The 21,682-nt window shown below is 39.2% G+C and overlaps 1 protein-coding gene across 3 annotated transcripts in view; it reads right to left on the bottom strand.

Annotated features, from left to right (window-relative positions):
- Positions 1-21,682, bottom strand: part of CTNNBL1 (catenin beta like 1) — a 163,411-nt gene that overhangs the window by 67,147 nt on the left and 74,582 nt on the right. For all 3 annotated transcript variants that reach the window (XM_005604625.4, XM_070247722.1, XM_023626540.2), the window contains exons 8-10: positions 17,970-18,042; positions 17,675-17,733; positions 15,864-16,012 (exon numbers count right to left, since the gene is read on the bottom strand). In XM_005604625.4, the coding sequence (XP_005604682.1) occupies positions 15,864-16,012; positions 17,675-17,733; positions 17,970-18,042 (281 nt within the window). The remainder of the gene's footprint in view (positions 1-15,863; positions 16,013-17,674; positions 17,734-17,969; positions 18,043-21,682) is intronic.

The raw sequence follows: 21,682 nt of genomic DNA, 5'->3' as shown, positions 1-21,682 counted from the left end.
ATAAGCTTCCTGTCTTTAAGCAATTTAAGGACAGACAAATAAAAATAACTTCAAAGGCTGGAAGTAATGGAAATTAAGTCCAAGGAGGTAAGAGGTGGAGAAATTAACTTTACCCAGAAGTCAGTGAAGGTGTGAAACGGAAGGTGACATGTGAACTGGTTCTGAAGAATGAGTATTTGACAGCCAGAGAAGGGAGAGTGACGACACTGGCGGCGGTGGAAGGTAAACAGCACGTACAAAGGTACTGGGAGGCCTGTAAGAGCATAGCACGTGGGGGAACGAGAGGGCCTCATGAGCTGCCGGTGGTGGGAGAGGACTGAGGAGAGGCGGACAGGAGCAGGTCACGACAGGCCCTAGAGATGTTGCCAGGAAACCTGGGCTTCATGCCATAGCTGGGAGGAGGCATGACACGTCTAGGAAAAGGAGGGCACTACACGGACACGTTTTGGGAAGCCTAACCCAGCGGCAGTGTGGGAAGGGGCGGCGTGACGGGGCCTGGGGCAGGGAGGGCAGTTGGGAGACTACAACAGTCTAAGGGAAAGTGACAGGGTTCTGACTACTGGAAGGGTATTACAAAGGCGTATCTGTGAGACGTGAAATCTTATGCATCAGGAGCAGGGTAAACAAGCTTCCAAATTCATCAAGAAAGGGTTTTTTGCATCAAGATGAAATTCTAACAGGATACTAGACAAATAATATATTTGTTTCCACTACAGCTAAATTTTAGCATCCTAGTTTACAAAGTTGAATTTACTAAGCTTATGACTAGGGCAGATTATCATGTGAGCGGAAATTAGGAAACTGAGATACAATATCCTCACTGTTTAGTCACTTGGGAAAAGGCCTCTTGAAATGAATGGCGGTCATATAACAGGGCACCTTCAGTTACCATTTAGCATACATTCAAACCACTTCACAAATAATATAAAACCGTTTACTAAATACTAAAAGGAAAGAACTCTGGTTTGGCCAAGTCTCTTTTTTTCCTGCCTAAGCAAATTCAACAAACAAAAGATTTTAAAAGTAAAACCCTTCTTCAGGTAGGCAGTGTAAGACACATTTAAAGCGGGCAGTAATTGCATATTGATCACGGTTTAGGCAAGCTGCATGGAGGTGAACTTTGGAATATTCATTGGGCTTAAGTTCAGGCTTTTAGCAATCAATAGCTGTTTGGCCTGACTTTCTTGGGTTGACTTTATTTGAAATATTTATTCTACTGGAGGACAAGTAGTTTGTCTTAGTCTTGTCTGGCTTCATCAGGTTGTCGATCATGCCAGGACCAATGTGAATGGTAGCCTCTATCAAAGTGGGTGGTTGTGGGAAATGACTGAAAGTCATCTACTGCTCCCTATTCTGCCAAAGTGAACCTTCTGATGGGGTGGGGAGGGAGAGTTTTCTGTAGTTGTTTTAATTAGCTTATTCTTCTACATTATACAAAAACTTTTGCAATGAATATGCATTCTGAGAACTATAAATTTTTTTGTCCATTTGTTCTTTCATCAAATATTTATGAGGGATCTAACAGGTGCCAGATATTAAGCTGAGGATGTAGAGACAGGCGCAGCTCATGCTTCTGAGGGGCTCAGTCCACAGGGGAGACAGACATGTAGACAATAGGTATACCGAGAAAAGCCAGGTACTACAGTGGAGGTATTTACACAGTAGAAGATGAACAAAGGAAGCAGAGCTGACCACATCTGAGTCAGGGAGGCCTCACAAAGGAGAGGATGCCTGAACCAAGCTTCACTGGATGTCTTTCCCTGACAGACAAAAAGGAAGAGAGTATTTCAAGCAGAAGGAAACAACAGCACGTGCAAAGACAGGAGTAAGCATGGAACACTGAAGGACGTGGTGCATGTACTGCTAGAATATAAAGAGCAAGAGGGGCAGCAGCAAAACACGAGGCCAGATGATTGGCATTAGAAAGATTACACCTGCCACAGTATGTTGAGCAGCATCGGGGGGGCATAAAAAAGAGAGAAAATATATTAGAGGAAGAGACACCGGTAAGATGGGCAAAGTAATAGTAGACTAAAAGTGAAAAGGGTTGAGTTCAGATGAACCTGAGGTGCCTGTGAGACATGACAGTGGTGTTCAGCCTAGACTTATGGGTCTGAAGTCCAGGAAGGAGATTAAAAATAGGGAGATGGGGCCAGCTCCGTGGCCGAGTGGTTAAGTTCGCATGCTCCGCTGTGGTGGTCCAGGGTTCGGATCCTGGGTGTGGACATGGCACCGCTCGTCAGGCCACATTGAAGCGGCGTCCCACATCCCACAACTAGAAGGACCTGCAACTAAGATATACAACTATGTACGGAGGGGTTTGAGGAGATAAAGCAGAAAAAAAAAAAAAAAAAAGAAGATTGGCAACAGTTGTTAGCTCAGGTGCTAATCTTTTAAAAGAAAGAAATACATAAAAAAAATAAAAATAGGGAGATATATGGAAGAATCATTAGATCTATGGCTAGTAGCCGAATCAATGGGTAAGACTACCCTGAGAGGGTGCAGAATATATGCAGAAAGAGGGATGGAACCCTGGAGGACAAGAGAAAGAGGTAAAGTCCCTCCCCCTCGGCCAAAAGAGACTGAGGAATAAAAAAAAAAAAGCCGACAGACATTCTTTAAAAGATATTGTTAACCATAAACTAATCCTGGCAAGAAACTTGGATAATGCCATACGAGATCAGTTTTGTTTGCTTTACAGTGTACATGATAAAGTTCACTTCCTTTTAGCCTCCAAAATATAAGATCACTTTCCAGGATCCAGGATTTCCATGAGTTAAGACAGTGAGATCAATATGCATACGTGCATAGCTCTTCTCAAACTATAATGCCAAAGAACACTGGTGCTCTGGGAGATGCTAAGAGATAGTCCACCTCTAAAATAGAACAATAGTGGTCTTCCATGTTACTAGCCACGATTTTCTCAATTTTAAATTTCTATTCCCATTCATTTTTCATAAACTACTAATATCAACCACTACTTAACTGCCTGTGCCAGAAAACAAAACAAATATGTAGAAAACAAAGGTTAAGATTTTTGTTTCCAGAACTATGGTGGGCTAGATATGCAGAGAAACCACTCAGAGTATGGCTGAGCTGACAGCACAGTAAGATACACAAGCAGTGACCAAAAACCAGGCCTCTAGAGAGAAGGGGTTGGCAAACTTTATGAAAAAGGCCAGACAAAAAATATTTCAGGTTTCACAGGCCAAATACGGTATAACTTAAAACTTTTCAAAAGATTATGTTATGAAAATGAAAAGGCAAGCTAGGCACTGGGAGAAAATATTTATAAAACATATCTGACAAAAGATTATATTTAAGATATATCAAGAATTGTTATAACTCAACAATAAGACAAACAAGCCCCCCCAACCATGGGCAAAAGATTGAACAGACGCCACCAAAGAAAATATGTGAATGGCAAATAAGTACATGAAAAGACACCCAATAACATTAGCCACGAGGGAAATGCAAATTAAAACCGTAAGACTCCAAGCATACCCACTGGAATGACAAAACAGATAACACTGACGGTACCAAGTATTAGCGAGGATGTGGAGCAAATGGAAGTCTCATGCACTGCTGGTGGAAATATAAAAAGGATATAACCATTCTGTAAAACAGATGGTAGTATCTTAAAAAGTTAACCATATACCTATCATATGACCCAGACATTCAACTCGTAGGTATTTATCCAAGAGAAACGAAAAATATGTCCACCCAAAGATTTGTTCACAGACATTTATAGTAGCTTTGTTCATAACAGCAAAAAACTGGAAACCCAAATGTCCATCAACAAGTGAATAAACAAACTGATACAGTCATGCATCACTTAACGACAGGGATACATTCTGAGAAATGCGTCACTGGGCAATTTCATAGTTGTGCGAACATCACAGAGTGTACTTACACAAACCTAGATGGTATAGCCTACTACATACCTAGGCTATATGGTACTAATCTTATGGAACCACTTTACATTTGCGGTCCGTCACTGACCAAAACGTTATGCAGCGCGTGACTGTATCTTCATAAAATGGAATGCTACCTGGCAAAGAACAAACTATTGAGACACATGGATGAATCTCAAAATAATTATAGTGAGTTAAATAGGCCAGACCAAAGAAGAGCACATACTGCATGATTCTATTTACATAAAATTCTAGAAAATGCAAATTAACCTATAATGACAGAAAGCAAATCAATGGTTGCTTGGAGACACTGAGGTGGAAGAGAGGAGTTATGGTTTACAAAAGGAGCACAAGAAAACATTTGGGAATGATAAATCTATTCGTTATCATGCTTGTGGTAATGGTATGATGGGTCTATACATAGTGCAAAACTCATCGAATGGTAGACTTTCAATACGTGCAATTGACTACAGTGGAATGATGAAGTGCTAGCAAGTCTGACGGAAGGGCTCAGACAGGTCTTACACAATTTCTTGCTAGGTAATCCTGCTTCAGTCTAATCTGCCATCTCAGCCACAGCACTTTCCCACTTATGAAGAGGTAACACCAGCCTGGAGGGCTGTTGGAAGGGTCATTTTGTGTTTTTGAAGCTTTTTTCTGGTTCCTAGAGAACAGGTACAAACTACTATTTTTCACCTAAGAGAGAACGGTAATGTTCAGTGAGTGGAGAAAGGGAACATTTGTTGGACAAACGACAAGCAAGATCTGTGTGTGCAGCTTGGAGCACAAACTGTATACAGCCCCATCAGGAAGCACAGCTGACTGCTAAAATATTTGCATTATTATTTTGCTTTTGCAGCTGAATTCCAGAGACTGAAGGTCAGAAGAAAAGGCCCTAGCTCTTAAAAAACAACAACAAACCCTGTAAAGGACCACAAGAATAAAAATGCAATAGAGTTTAGACCTTCATATGTTCATTAGGAACAAAACCAACAAAGAATAAGGAAAAACCAAGAGAATAAAACTTCAAGGTTAAAAAAATTCCCCAGGCTGGCCTACCTACCTACATGCTTTCGTTCAAGTGCATAGCCCAAAAGGAGGCCTGCAAAGACTTACTTTGCAGATGGCATACCATCACTGTTTTATTTGTGTTCTTCGTCAGAGACATTTTTCTTTAGATTTAGGGAAATCTTACTGAAAGATCTCAGAGGAAAAAATATTGGTGGTTCCTGAAATGGATGTGTCTATGTACCGTTCTCTTTCCATTTTTTTTTCCCTAGCCTTTACAGTTAATAACCAAGATGGGTTCACTGTATTTCTGCCATACAACCCCAAGCTGCATTTGTACACATCCCTTGGGACCACGGTGGTCTCTTCTCTAACTGGAACAGGGTTTTACAACAGAAGTAATAAGCTTCATGTCAACATTTTCAAGGAAACTGACAATGTAATTCTTTTGTCTCCCACTGGCATTGTTATTTCTTAAAGAACACTGAACCATTTGGTACAAGGACATACTGTTAAAAAGTGCTTTGTGGTGGCAAGAAGAGAATGATTTGGAGTACAGCCTATAATTAAACCTGATATATTGGAACCTTCTATTTGTAGCAAGCATCTCACCAAAGAGAGACATCTGTAACCAAGAACATGGAAATGGCAAACCAGTCTCCATCTGGGGGCAATGAGGGCATTTTTATGGCTCTACCCTCATTGCCTGCTAAATTCTAAAATGGCCATTGCCCCATAAGTACAATTTAGTCTTATTTCTGTGAATTGAGCCCTCTGAATCTGATCACTCTGTTAAACTGCAAAATAAATTGTGACTTTCCTAAATTTCATTTTTCTGTCAATTCTATCCCTGACTATGAAAATATTAGTTCATGTTTGTATCTTAACTCTTCTGCTGCTGGCCAAAGACCATTTAAACATCCTCTCTGTACCCAGCTCCTGACTATCAGATAAGCCAAAAGAATGAGGCCAAGCTGCCGGACACACAGGAGGAGGGGCTTGGGTCCTCTCTTCCTTTCAGCACATGGCTCTACACTGCCCAAGAGGTTCTGCACCTTCCACCCTCACTTCATCTTTTCTCTTTTCTTATCAAAACACTACACCAAATGAGAAATTCCTTTTCGGGGTGGGGGGGGGGGGGATTCTTATACTCTAGGATGGCTACCTGCAGTTTTCACAGCATGAGTTCCATTTTTAAATACCACCTCAACAATCGTTTCCTCTGTTCCAAAATGTCTTCATCTGTCCTTTGGCAGACAGGAAAAAAAACCACACAAACCTGAAAATAGCTTTTTTTCTTCTTGATTCTGTCAAGCACTGTGAAATCCAGACACTCAACACAGGAATGAAAAAAAGTCACCTGACAACTAACCTAACACCTGGGTGGAAGGGGAAAGGCCTATGAGGTAAGGACAAAGAGGTACTAGACCGCCCCAAAGTCCCCAGAAACAAAAGCGAGAGACTACAAATCTGCATGAAGGACTTCTCTGAACCTGGAGTAGAGAGGTTGTAAGAAATGAATACCTAAACTATAACCTGCAATACCTCTGAGGATGAGGGAAGAAGAAGAGAGTTGAGAGGTCCAAGCGTCCCAAAAGGGGATAAATGAAGCGGGCCACTTGTGCTGGCTTCTGCTCTGAAGCCCAGCACGGGCACAGGCCAAACAGGGCAGCGAGCCCAGGACTACAGCTGACGCCTGGCTTCCCTGCAGCCTGGAAGATCAGGACCACAACCACCCGTGGCCTGCTTTGTGTTCTTCACACACTGAAAGGCTTGACAGGGAAAAGCAGGATGAAATATCTCCAGGCAGGAGGGTGAGTTTTCAGCTACATGGCTTTTAATAAGTCACTCCTCATTCTTTGGATCTATCTATGGGATTGGCCAGAAAGTCTATGACCCAACGATTCTAAACAGTAAAAATGCTTCTCAGATTTGTCTCATTCATTTAGAAAATATTTACTGGGAGCCTAATGTGTATCTGTTGCTAGGTACTGGGGATGCAAAAAGAAAGAAGACCTGGTCTCTGTTCTCAAGAGTCTTACAGTAGAGTCAGAGACAAACAGATATTTATCACATAGGGTGGGAAGTGCTCCCACAGCATGCTAGAACCTAATCCTCAAAATTTAGGGGGAGTAGGTATAAGGACCAGGCTGGGGGAAGTAACAGGGGCAGAGGCTTCTTAAAGAAGTTTAGCATAAACATCAAGATGAGTCACCCAGAGAAAATAATGAAACATGTTAAGGAATCTAAAATAGTTTAGTTTAGAGAGTAGAATGTAAACGTGTGGAAAAGGGAGAATGAGAAGAGATAGCCATAGGAGAATTAGGCAGAGGCCAGATCCTGAAGTGACTTGGTACTATTTCAAATGTTCATAGACAAAGAAATAAAGCTTCATTTAAAAAAACATTAAATTTCACTAGGGGCCGCCCAGTGGCCTAGCAGTTAAGTTCGCGTGCTCCCCTTCAGCGGCCTGGGGTTCGCAGGTTCAGATCCTGGGTGCAGACCTACACACTACTCATCAAGCCATGCCGTGGCAGGTGTCCCACATATAAAATAGAGGGAGACGGGCACAGATGTTAGCTCAGGGCTAATCTTCCTCAAAAAATAAATAAATAAATAAGTTTCACTAAGAAAGAAAACAGAAAGAATAACTTTCCATAGAAGAAGGAAAATGACGAAAGAACCAAAAGACAGAACAAAATAAAACCGTTAGAACAAAATAGACAAGAAAAGGGCCAAATGTAATAATCATTACAATAAAAACAAACACATGAAATTCATCTACCTCAAGACAAACTCTCACATTGGACTAAAAAAACCAAAAAACAGTTATATGCTCTTAGTGAGAGTCACATATAAGACAAAATGACATAAAAAGTTAAAGATAAAATGATGGGCAGGAATACAATAGATAAATACAAACTTATAAAAGATTTCAAGGCAAGTTTACAACCTGTAACAAAGAGGGCTATTTAATATTGACAAAAGACACAATTCAAGATTAAGATAAAATTAGCATTTACTTGCTGAATAAGCAAGTTAGAACGTAACAAGCAAAAAATTCAAGAATAGGAAAATACTCCAGTTATAGTGAGACACTAATACTTCTTTCAGAATTTGACAAATCAGTCAAAAAAAAAGATACAATATTTATAAAATTGATTTAGGAGATACAGCACTTTATGCCCTAGAACCACAATTCTACTAAATGTCCAAGGAATATTTACAAAAACTAGCCATCTACAAGGCCACAAATAAAGTTTCAAATTCAGAAAAGCAGATATTTTTTGGCCTATATTTCTGTTAATGTAATAAGTAAACAAGACTTATGTGATGAAGCTAAGCAATTTTAAGAGAAAAATTATAACCCTAAATGTTTTTATTTTAAAATAAGATAATTATTTTAAAAGTATTAACCATGCAATCCAGAAATTTGCAAAAAGGGCAACACAATAAACGGAAAGAAACTAGAAACAAGGAATTAAAGGCAGGAAAAAAAATGCCCAAGAAAGCAAAAAGTATACAAATAAACAAAATACCAAAAACAATCCCAATCACTTCTAACAAATTTGAGGGAAAAAAGCAGGGAAATTTAAATACATAACATTAGGAATTATAAAAAGGACATAAAGTACAGAAAATGAAAAAGAAGAAATGAAATGGAAGATATGGAAAAGAATTATAAGAATACGAGGACAATTTATCTTAACAAACTGGAAAGTCTGTATAAAACTGACAAATTTCTAGGAAAATAATATCAAATTGTCTTAAGAAAAAATCAGAACACTGATGAAAGAAATCCAAGACCTAAATAAATGAAGAAATACACCTGCTTCGTGGACTGGAAGACTCGTTACTGCAAAGATGTCTGTTCTCTCCAAAATAATCTACAGACTCAATTACAGATTGAATAATCTATAGATTCAACGCAATCCCAATCAAAACCCCAGTAGGGTTTTCCTGGAAATTGACAGGCTGATTCTAAAATTTATATGGAAAGACAAAGAAACTAAGGAACTGGAATAGTTAAAATAATCTTTAAAAAAATATTAAGTCAGAGGACTCATACCACATGATTTCAAGACAACTATAAAGCTATAATTATCAAAACAGTGTGATGCTGACAAAAAGAGAGACACACAGATCAATGGAGCAGAATAGAAAGCACAGAACTAGATCCATACATCTAAGATAAATTGATTTTTGACAAAGGTATAAAGGCAATTTAATGGAACACGGATAGTCTTTGCAATAAATTGTGCCAGAAATGGACATCTATATGGAAAAATAATAAATAAAACCAAAAACCTCAATTAATACATCACTCCATATACAAAAATTAACTTAAAATGGATCATAGACCTATAAAAGTAAAGTTTAAAACTGAAAACTTCTAGAAGAAAACATAAAAGAAATGCTTTGAGACCCTGTGTTAGGATAACACAGTTTATATACAACACAAAAAGCAAAATTCATAAATGAAAAATTTTATAAAGTGGACTTAATCAAAGTAAAACTTTTGTCTTTAAAAGACACTGCTAAAAAATGAAAAGGAAAGCCACAGACTAGGAGAAAAATATTTCCAAAACATGTATCTGACAGTGACTTCTATCTGCAACAAAGAACACTTAAAACTCAACAAGACAACCCAAATAAAAAACACAAAAAGTTAGAACAAAGGTCTGACTTTAACAAAAGATGTAAGAAAGGTCAATATGCACATGAAAAGATGCTTAACATCATTAGTCATCAAGTATATGCAAATTAAAACCACAATACACACTCACTCAAATGCCTAAAATTAAAGTCTGAGAATACCATGGGTTGTGGAGGATATGGAGCAAGTGGAATTCTCACACCTTGCTGGTAGGAATATAAAATGATACAATCACTTTGGAAAACAGCTTGGTAGTTTGTAATAGTTAAGTTACATTTACAGTATGACCCAGCAGTTCCACTCCTATGTATTTATCCAAGAGAAATAAAAATATATGTTTATCCAAAGACTTTTAAGCATCTTTATTCATAATAGCAAAATACTGGCAACAATCCAAATGTCCATGAACAGGTGAATAAACAAACTGACACACCAGAATGCAGAAATATAATAGACTACTACTAAGCGTGAAAAAGAAACAAAATATTGATACATGCAAAATAAATGACTCAAAAACAATCTGTTGAGTAAAATAAGCTAAACAAAACACATACTGTATAATTCTATTTACATGAAATCTAGAATGACAGTGGTTGCCTGGGGCCAGAGGTGGATTAGTGGGAACTGATTGCAAAAGGGATCAAGGGAATTTTGGGGGGTGATAAAAATAATCTATATATGCCTTGTCCCATATGGTGACCACTAGCCACACATAGCTACTCGGCATCTGAAAATGTGGCTAATGCAAATGAGCTAAAATTTAAATTTAATTTAAATAAATTTAAGCTTGAATTTAAAAATTGATACTTGATTCAGTTATTGCAAAACATTTAAGTATGTTTGGAGAAACCCGTGTATGAGAATTTACTTTTTCAAGTGTAAATTTTATGAAATCTAAATACAAGTCAAGTACTTTACCGCTAACTCATTGGAATGTAAATGTAAAACACTCACTGGATTTCAAAGTCGATGAGGAAAAGAATGTAAAATGACACTAATTTTTTTATTGATTACATGTTGAAATTATGATTTTTAATATATTGGGTTAAATAAAATAGATTATCAAAATTAATTCTTTTTGTTTCTTTTAACTTTTTTACCATGGCTAATACAAAATATGAAACTATGAATCTCGCTCACATTACATTTCTATTGGACAGGGCTGTTCTATACCTTCATCGTGGTGAAAACTAGGGTGTATACATCTGTCAAAATTAAAACCGTATACTTAAAACGGGTATGTTTTATGGTACATAATTTATTCCTCAAAAAACGTGGATAAAATTATTAAATTGGGTAGTACATACATGTGCATATGCATATGTATGTGTGATAATGTGCGTGTATAAATGACTATCTTGTTGGTGACCTTCCCTTCCCAGTAGTCTAAAATATCAAAAGAAAAAATTCAACAGGGTATAGACAGGCAAAATTAACTGTTCCTCTTAACTGTTAACATGTTAAATTATATTAGTTACTTAATGTCAACCTTCCTCACTAAAGCTAAAAAAACCAGCTCATCACCCAAACACCCCAACTTTGGGTGTATATTCCATCTAGCCTTTTTTTCTGTAATTGTTTTCTGGTTTTTAACAGCTTTTTAGGGCTGCCACACATGCAATTTTCTATACTGTTTCTTTTTAAACCTAACATGCTTAACAAAGCTTAACACGAGTTTCTTGAAGGCAGGAATCCTGTCTTCATCTCTGTATAAGCCTAGCACTTAACACAGTAAGTTAATACAGTAGTTTATCAATGTTTTAATAGCTGCAGAATTGTCCCGGACGCTTTACATACAGTCCAATTCCCACAAAACCCCCCCAAATTTGGCTTCCATTTTTCAGATGAAAAAACTGAGGGTCTGGGGTCAGAAAGGTTGGAACAACTCACCAAATATCCAGAACTAGTAAGTGAAAGAGCTATGTTACAAACCCACATCTGCCCTAACTCCAAAGCCCTCCTTCCAGGCTGTACCATCCTGCTGCCTCTCTGGGCATTTCATAACCGCCTGATGAATGCCTGAATCAAAGTAAAGGTTCGTATGCAGGGGCAATGGCACCAAAGACATTTTCCTGAGCTTCTAGTGTTGCAGCTTCCTAGTCTTGAATGGGCTCTCTCTAGACAGAGCAACGGGGCAGCTCTTGATAGAAGATTAGGAAGGATGAGTCTAGTAGAAAAAGAAATTCCTCCCAATTAAACTTTCCATCTGAAATTCTGAAGAAGAAAAATAACACAGAACAGAATGCATGGAAAAGAGAAAAAGGAAATGCTCAACCTGCTAACATATCTAATTAATGCAAAAGAATTAATCCAACAGAAACTTCAGCATTCAAAAATGAAAAGTTAGGAGATCCTAGAGAGGTACAGTTTCTAAGTCTTTTGGAGCTCCTTTTTAATTAGGCTCCCAGAATCTCAGCATTCCTGTTTGAATAACCCGTATTTCTGGTTATTTATTCAGATCCCCAGTGCTGCACATTACCAAGCCATATGCTTCATATTTCCACTCAACCATCCAAAGACGCTGGCAGCTCAGACCTTTAAAAAGCTTAGGGAAAAGTCCCTGCTTTTTAGGGAAAGAGTGTAGTTTTAAGGTTAGAAGGCCCAGGAAGCCAAATGCATCTTCTTTATCTCCTATTGGCTTGGGAGAAGGTAGGTCATTTCAACAAAAGGACAGGCAATTAGAAGGGTAAAGGAGATAAACAAAAGACACAAGAGAGTAAAGCTAGCAAAAACCAGCTGAACGCTGAAGGCCTCTGGATAATACCAATACCCCCTCTACACTTTAAAACAAATTTTCTTTTTTTTTCAAAGATTGGCACCTGGGCTAACAACTGTTGCCAATCTTTATTTTTCATTTATTTATTTTTCCTGCTTTATCTCCCCCAACGCCCCCTGTACACAGTTGTATATATCTTAGTTGCACATCCTTCTAGTTGTGGGATGTGGGACGCCGCCTCAATGTGGCCTGACGAGTGGTGCCATGTCCGTGCCCAGGATCCGAACCCTGGGCTGCCGCAGCGGAGCACACGAACTTAACCACTCGGCCACAGAGCCGGCCCCTAAAACAAATTTTTTAAAGCAATTCCACAAGGGAAAACTTTCGGTCAAGCCAAGGTCTGGTATGCAGTGGACAAATGAAGAGGTCTACTGTGCCCCAGTCCCAAACAAGTTTTTAAAGAGAAGATATTTTAAAAACATATACCTTGATAATCTTACATACTAAAATAGTTTTAAGCAAAATAAGGTCACTGTAGAATTTGTTATAATAGCAAAACATTGGAAATAACCTCGAATTCAACAACAGAAAAATACTAAGTAAGCTATATTGCCTTAGAGTCTATCATGCAGTTATTGAAAACTCTCATGAAGATTATGTCACAGCATGGGAAACAGCATGTTAAGTTTAAAAAGAAACAGTATAGAAAATTACATGTGTGGCAGCCCTAAAAAGCTGTTAAAAACCAGAAAACAATTAGAGAAAAAAAGACTAGAAGGAATGCACACCCAAAGTTGGGTTGTTTGGGTGATGAGCTGGTTTTTTTAGCTTGTTGGGGGCAGGAATCCTGTTCTATTCATTCCTGTGTAAGCCCAGCACTTAACACAGTACTTGATCAGTGTTTAAACATTTTTTTTTTTTTTTGAGGTCATAATAGTTTATTATTTGTCAGTTACCATATAAGTGCATCCCTTCACCCCTTGTGCCTGTCCCCCAAGCCCCTTGCCCTGGTGACTACTAAATGTTCTCTTTGTGTGTTTATCTTCTATATACGAGTGAAATCATACTGTGTTTGTCTTTCTCTGTCTGGCTTATTTCACTTAAAATAATATCCTCAATCCATCCATGTTGCTGTGAATGGGAGAATTTTGTCTTTTTTTCTGGCTGAGTAGTATTCTATTGTGTATATATATACCACATCTTCTTTATCCAATCATCTGTCAATGGGCACTTGGGTTGCTACTATGTCTTAGCTATTGTGAATAATGTTGCAATTAACATAGGGGTGCATAAGTCTCTTTGAATTGTTGATTTCAAGTTCTTTGGATAAATAGCCAGTAGTGGGATAGCTGGGTCATGTGGTATTTCTATTTTTAATTTTTTGAGGTATCTCCATACTGTTTTCCATAGTGGCTGGACCAGTTTGCAATCCCATCAGTAGTGTATAAGGGTTACCTTTTCTCTACAACCTCTCCAACACTTGTTATTTTTTGACTTGGTGATCACAGCCATTCTAATGGTGTAAGGTGATATCTTAGTGTAGTTTTGATTTGCATTTTCCTGATGATTAGTGATGCTGAACATCTTTTCAGGTGCCTATTGGCCATCTGTATGTCTTCTTTGGAGAAATGTCTGTTCATATCCTCTGCCGATTTTTTGATCAAGTTGTTTGTTTTTTGTTGTTCAGTTGTGTGAGTTCTTTATACATTACGGAGATTAACCCCTTGTTGGATATATGATTTACAAATATTTTCTCCCAGTTGTTGGGTTGTCTTTTCATTTTGATCCTCGTTTCCTTTGTCTTACAGAAGCTCTTTAGTCTGATGAACTTCCATTTATTTATTTTTTCTTTTGTTTCCCTTGTCCAAGCACACATGGTATTCAAAAAGATCCTTCTAAGACTGATGTCAGAAAGTGTACTGCCTATATTTTCTTCTGGGAGTTTTATGGTTTCAGGTGTTACCTTCAAGTCTTTGATCCATTTCGAGTTTATTTTTGTGTATGGCAAAAGAAATGATCTACTTTCATTCTTTTGCATGTGGCTGTCCAGTTTTCCCAACACCATTTATTGAAGAGACTTTCCTTTCTCCATTGTATGTTCTTCTGTTTTAATAGTAGTTTTGCATGCCTATATTCTAAATTATATTTAACAGATACATATCAAATTTATAAAAAAATTTTACAGAGTTTTCAATGTATGTGAATAGAAGTTTCAAGACAGCTGACTCTGGCTCAACTTCATGAAGAATAATTTTATAATGATTAGCATCTTCCAACCATGCAAACATGCTCTACTGTTTTTCAATTTAAAAAACCGTCCCTTGACTCTACACCACACTCTAGTTACCAGCCCCCATTTATCTACTCCCCTTTCTACCCAGATTTCTCAAGAGTTATCGATGCAAGCTACCTCCCATTTACTTCCAACTTTAGGATTCTGTGAAATATACTATACGATATCCACTTGAAATACTTTAAGGAATTAGAGCATAAATAAGATATACACGACAAGTACTATAAAGAAAAGTTCTGGGGCCGGCCCCGTGGCTGAGTGGTTAAGTTCGTGCACTCTGCTGCGGCAGCCCAGTGTTTCGCTGGTTCGGATCCTGGGCGCGGACATGGCACTGCTCGTCAGGCCATGTTGAGGCGGCGTCCCATATGCCACAACTAGAAGGACCCGCAACTAAGATATACAACTATGTACCAGGGGGGATTTTGGGGAGATAAAGCAGAAAAAAAAAAAAAAAAAAGATTGGCCACAGTTGTTAGCTCAGGCGCCAATCTTTTAAAAAAAAAAAAAAAGAAAGAAAAGTTCTAGAACTGTCTTGCACATTTTCATATCTCCTATGCTAGCCACAAAGCACATGCACTATGTATAATGAAAAATATGTATAAATGAAAAATATGAATGATATTATACTGTCAATAACAAAAATACAGACAAATATGGCATAGATAGGTCTATATAGGATATAAAGAAAATTGGGTTAAGTTTAGAAATTAATACAGGATATGTTTAGAAGTTAATGACTAAATTTCCCAAAACCAACAAACTAAGAGAAGGAGCAAAAAGACATGCCTCTTCAATGGGAGTGGTCATATTACCAACTGACAAAACAACAGGGTGCAAACAGACCAAAGAATTTTTTTTCCTGAGGAAGATTAGCTCTGAGCTAACATCTGCCACCAATCCTCCTTTTGCTGAGGAAGACCGGCCCTGAGCTGACATGCGTGCCCATCTTCCTGTACTTTAATGTGGGACGCCTGCCACAGCATGGCTCGACAAGCAGAGCGTAGGTCCACACCCAGGATCCAAACCAGCGAACCCCGGGCTGCCAAAGCGGAATGTGTGAACTTAACCACTGCGCCACTGGGCTGACCCCCAAAGTCTATTTTTTTATTCATCTACTCTAACTTTAAAAAGACCACACACACAGCTGAAGACTTTACTGTTTTGTATATCTAGGAAACTCAATGGAATAAAAGACCACAGCTACGTGTTCTTGAATCCAGGTTAATAATGAGGACTTGGCCAAATAAGATGGAAAGCTAGGGGACAAGAGCATACCTGAGCATGAGATTCATCAGCTGAAGACCCTCGCCCTTCAGGAAGCGCTCACGATTGGAACTGAGCATTAGGCAGGAACAGAGTGAATCAAACAGGTTCTCCATCATCTCCTGCTCCTCGGCCGTGCTAGGATTGTGTCTTTTAAACACCTGTCAAGCAAAGACATCGGAAAGCACAGAGCCATAAGAGAATGTCTTTTCATCAGTCAGCCCTCAACAATTTCCAAAGCCTGTCTGTTATGATAACCCCACAGTGAGTTATCAGAAGCTCAGCAAACAAAATTCTCAGCAGTTTCCATTTTAGAGAAACTGGGCTTTCTGATTCACAGGTATTAAATCAACGGCTATCAGTTCATGCAAAAAAACCAAAATAACTAACCACTGGATCCATGAGTGATTGATAGTCCCAAGGAGGCAGATTTAAAAAAAATAAAACTGCTTATAACACAGATATAGAAAACTCCAGGAGCCAGCCCCATGGCCGAGTGGTTAAGTCTGTGTGCTCCACTTCAGCGGCCCGGGGTTTGTCGGTTCAGATCCTGGGTGTGGACATCCACACGACTCAACAAGCCATGCTGTGGTAGCATTCTACACAGAAGAACTAGAATGACTTACAACTAGGATATACAACTATGTACTGCGGCTTTGGGGAGAAAAAAAAAGAGTAAGACTGGCAACAGATGTTAGCTCAGGTCCAATCTTCCTCAGCAAAAAGAAGAGGATTGTCAGCAGATGTTAGCTCAGGGCTGATCGTCCTCAAATAAATAAATTAATTAATTACTCAATTAAAAAATAAATTAATTTAAAAAATAAGAAACCACAACCAGAAGGGTAAATCTTGGCTCAATATAAGGAAGAGTTTCCTAACCATCAGAGATCCTGAATGGCCTCACACAGCAGTTGTGGCTCTAAGTCATGGGAACAGTTTAAAGCAGAAGTTTTATCTTTGCCAGAGATATATGGCATGTTAAGAGGAAAAGCCTTTTAACAGTACTGTATGCATACCCATACATACTACAAAATGATCAATAATCTTGCAGGAACGGGACTAAGCACCTTCCCAGAACTGGAAACAGATTCACATTTCAAAGCTCTATTTTTAGGGGAGGAGGCCAAGCCACTCAGGCTGCTGGCACCAAGATGGAAGCTGTATGCAAACTGACAACACAGACACTTCCAACACTTTCCAGATTTTATCCAAATGATCTATTTTCAGTCCTGTTTTTGGAATAGCACAAATGAGATTTGTTAGAAGAAATCTTAACAGTATTTCCAGAAGGCTAGCAGAACAGCACTGCAACTGGATTTACATTTTTTACAGTGAGCAAATGGTAATCGCCAATTTCTCATTCCAGCCTCCATACTGCATCCTTCCCCATCCTCCTCTGTGACCTCTATCCCACTGCACTGGAACTTGTACTCCTTGAGTTTATCTGGATCCTAAATGAATAGACTCCATTTTAGTGGCAGATTGAAAGGAAAGGAAATGAATAATCCTGGGAGTGGGTCAACTGAAAATAATTTGGTATTCTTGGCCTAAGAACATACACTTAAGGGGGAGGCACACCTCTTTTGGACTGACAAATACCAGAAGACTGAGAAAGTCCACACGAGATACACAATGATACCTGGTCATAAAGCACAAATGAATAAGAAAAGGAGGCAAACCATGTACCTCCAATGTAACCTCAAACCTGCCAACATACTCCACATGGCTTGCATCACATTCCTTCCCACAATTTCCAGGTCCACCTCCCATTTAAAGCAGACCATGTATCTTCATGGCAGACAGGAAGCATCAGAATTACTCACGGATAACTGCTGAAGAAGCACATCGATTCCATCCAGCTCCCCAAGCAATTCCCTGTTTTCTAAAAGGGGAAAAAATAGAGGAAGAAAAAAAATGAAGCTAACTGTCAGATTTTACAGCCGTCTAACACTGATACATCAGCAAACAAAATCAATACAGCTTGACAGAGTACAAAAGCTGCACAGAGAGCGAGTGGGAGAGCAAGGGGATGCCAAAGGCAAGAGAGCTTGCTGTCATGATCTGAAACAAGCCTGGCTCCTATCCTAACAGAATATCAATACGGAGACGAAGCCTCACCATCATTGTCCTGGAGCAATATGGCCAGCACTTCACTACAATACAGTTTGTTGGCATCGAAGGGCATCTTTGCCTGTGGGGAAATAGGAGAAATGAGAAAAACATTAAGGGGCCTTGCTTGCTTCCCCAGGAGGAATTCTTCACGAGTACTAGCACCTGAGTTAGAGAGAAGTAGAAGTTAGAAAGGGAAAAGGCAGGTTAAGGGTAAAAAGAAAAGTGCCACCTCTGTTCTCGAGAGACCAGACTCAAGTACTACACAGTAAAACCACAAATGGCAGATGTACACAAGGGCTCTCATACTCCTGATGCCTAGGCATGAACGTCGCCTCCTCTGTGAAGTCTTCCCAGATTCCCCATTTTGTATCGAGGGATTATTGTCTAGCAAATAGTACATACTCAAATGTGAACTGCATGAAATTATTGAAAGTTTTGAACTTTTAAGACTAAAATCCATCGTGAAGCTTCGTTCTTAAGTTACAACCATAAAATTATGCTGTAAATTAGCTGATAGATGATCTGAGCAGTTGAAAAGAAAGCAAGTTCAGATTAGCTGAATGTATTTATACCAAAGTAGCTCCTCCTGGGTTTTTAATGCTTAAAATTTAATTTGAAATCAAAACCTATCTGTTCGTGCACCATAATCTGCCTACTATTTAAAAAGGAAACCACATTAAATATGCAGAAATGTGTTAATTTTTTAACACCCAAATTACTACCCACAATTCTTTCCCTGCTGCATGCTCTGCTACTTAGAGTTTCAGAGGGGACACATCTACTGCAGAGTCTATCTTTCACGGCCATTCACACTGTTGCTTCAGCAGCGAGACTCAAACACCTCATCGCTAACAATGCCCCTCGGATAAAGGTACACCAGAGAGGAGCAGGCCTCACTGATGTGTTTCTATTTACCGCACCCTTGATCCTTAAAATGCAGGCACATACACAACGACTGTTAATCAGCAGCAGCCTTGCTACCTAACCAGGTTTTTGAAGTGACAAATAATTTCTGTACCTAGAAAGGACAAGGGAAGTGTTTATCTTGGAGCTAACACCTCCATCACCTTAGCGCCATTCACAGTTCTGTTTGGACATTGATTTTGTACTTAAGGAGGAAGAGTGGCCCCTAATGAAGCAACACCCAGCATCTTTTCAGTTTTCTGTGCACGTCTTCCTCGTCAAGCCTAAGTGCACCCCACAGGGTTTCAGGAGGCTGACCAGGTATGACCCATCTTAGGTTAAAAGATCTGTAAATGCAAGGTCTTACATGTGCTGACTGCAAGGTATGCTCCCTGGGCAAGCTTAAGGCCTTGTATCAAGAAATTCAGTATAACAGCCAGGGTTTAAATGCAATCTGGGGGTGTTTAAATTTAAGAAAAACAGTTTTATAAAAATCAAAACACAAAAGTGAAAAGCCAAGCGGTGAGCATCTCTATCAGAATCAAGGATTTGCTAGTAAAATTACTTACTCAAATTATTTAAGTTACAAATATTGCTTTTGTGTGTGTGAGAGAGGAAGACTGGCCCTGAGCTAACATCTGTGCCAATCTTCCTCTACTTTGTATGTGTGATGCCACCACAGCAGGGTTTGATAAGCGGTGTCTAGGTCGATGCCCAGGATTTGAACCTGCAAACCCCAGGCTGCCAAGGAGAAGCATGTGAACTTAACTATTACACCACCAGGCCAGCCCACAGATATCGCTATTTTAAATAACTTATATACAGCCTTTCAAGGGTCAGGGTTCTTATCTGAAACCAGAAACACTTAACTGAAGGAGCCAGAAGACCTCAGGCTGCTAAATTTTATCAAGTAGTTCAGTTACATTAAAAAAAAAGGACATGAATCTGGGATCAGACACACCTACGTGTGACTCATGGGCATACACTACCCATGTGGGACAAAGTCTGCAGTTCCCAAACATGTGCCGAGGTACCTGGGGCATCATATTGAATTCACAGGGGCATCACAGGATATTTTAAATTTCCAAGGAGAGCCCAGTGACATCTGCTATCTGTTCAACACTGCACTAACTACTAGCTCCAGGTATGTTTCTTTTGATGACACCTATCTTTGTGAAGCTGGGTTTTCGTGGCTGCCGTGATAAAAGAACTGTGTGAAAATCAATGTGGAATAAGAATGAGGGTGGTGGTCTTCAATCGCTTCCAAAGTTTTAGGAGCTGTGCAGTATTCAAAAGGCACACACATCCATTAGTAAGTAATTGTGGTATTTAAGGACAAAATAAAAATATTTTTTCTTTTAATTCATGTGTATTTTTTCAAATTGTCAGGACATAAATATGTATCACATTGTTTGGACCTAACTACTTAGTAAACAGGACCGTTAGGTCTTTTTTGGCATAGGGATGCTGTAAAAAGAAAATTACCACGACACTAATGGCACCAGGAACTGAGAATGGGCATCCATGAGCCCAGTAACAATTCTTGGTCTCAAGTTTCCTTATGTGTAAAATGGGAATAATGAAATAACATCTTTTTTGGAGAGTAACTATGAGAATTAAGTAAGATAATATGGAAGTACCTAACACACCACAGATACTGCAAGTTTTTTTGATGACTGCAATCAGATATATCCAGCTTAGGGGCCGGACCTGCGGCTGAGTGGTTAAGTTCTCGCACTTCACTTTGGTGGGCCAGGGTTTCTCCAGTTCAAATACTGGGCGCGGACACGGCACTGCTCATCAAGCCACACTGAGGCGGCATCCCACATGCCACAACTAGAAGGACCCACAACTAAAAATACACAACTACGAACTGGGGGGCTTTGGGGAGAAAAAGGAAAAATAAAATCTTTAAAAAGAAAAGAAATATCCAGGTTAGAATCTCAGCTCTAATGGTTACTAGCCATGTGATCTTCGCCAAATTACTCCGCCTCTTTAACTGGATTTCTCTTATGTTAAGTGAAAATAATAATAATTTCCTCATGAGTTGGAGAAAATGAAGCAGTATATACATAACAGGCACCCAACAACAGAGTTCCCCTCTACTGAGAATTCCTGATTCCTCCAGGAAACCTCCAGCTTTTGCTGTGTGGCACTTCCAGGAGTTTCCAATTTGCTCAAAATAAATTTTTAAAAATCAAAATCATAGTTTTGTCACTTTTTTTCGTAAAATATAGGTCCTTTGATTGAAAAATTGCCATGAAGGAGGAATCTAATCAGAAAGTCAAAACGATGAGGCCCCCAAACTCCCCAATATTGAACCCTGCAACGTTTCAGAGCCTGAAAGAGGTGCCACGTGGGAAGCAGCCTGGCAAGAGGAGGCGGCTGTGGAGGCAGCCGGGCCCGAGCGTCACAGGCTCTCCCACATACTTCCCTGCAGTTTGGACGAGGCACCTCCCCTCTCTGGATTCTTTCCTCCTCTGTAAACTGTGGACAGCAGCACCCACTTAGAGGGTTTTTGGGAGGATCAGAAATAACTATTTAAGCTATCTAGAATAATGCTTTGCACACAGTAAACAGCCAATATATGACACCCATATTGGATGGGGATAACTTAGTGGTGATGATAATGATGATGAAGAAGGCGACAAGCAAATATTTTAATCTGGTGAAAAAAAAATAAAAGAAACTGTGGGAAATTGTGGACTAGGTAGGAAGGAAGGAGATTAATCTTTCATGTCTAGCCAAAGACAAAAGTTACCAAATAAGTTTTATTTCTGTTAAATCTCAGCAGAGATGACAGCCTCCAAAGCTTG

The sequence above is a fragment of the Equus caballus genome, chromosome 22 (assembly GCF_041296265.1).
Source record: "Equus caballus isolate H_3958 breed thoroughbred chromosome 22, TB-T2T, whole genome shotgun sequence".
Classification (NCBI taxonomy): domain Eukaryota; kingdom Metazoa; phylum Chordata; class Mammalia; order Perissodactyla; family Equidae; genus Equus; species Equus caballus.
Note: the sequence above shows the minus strand (reverse complement) of the source record. Positions and strands in the feature narration are given on the sequence as shown.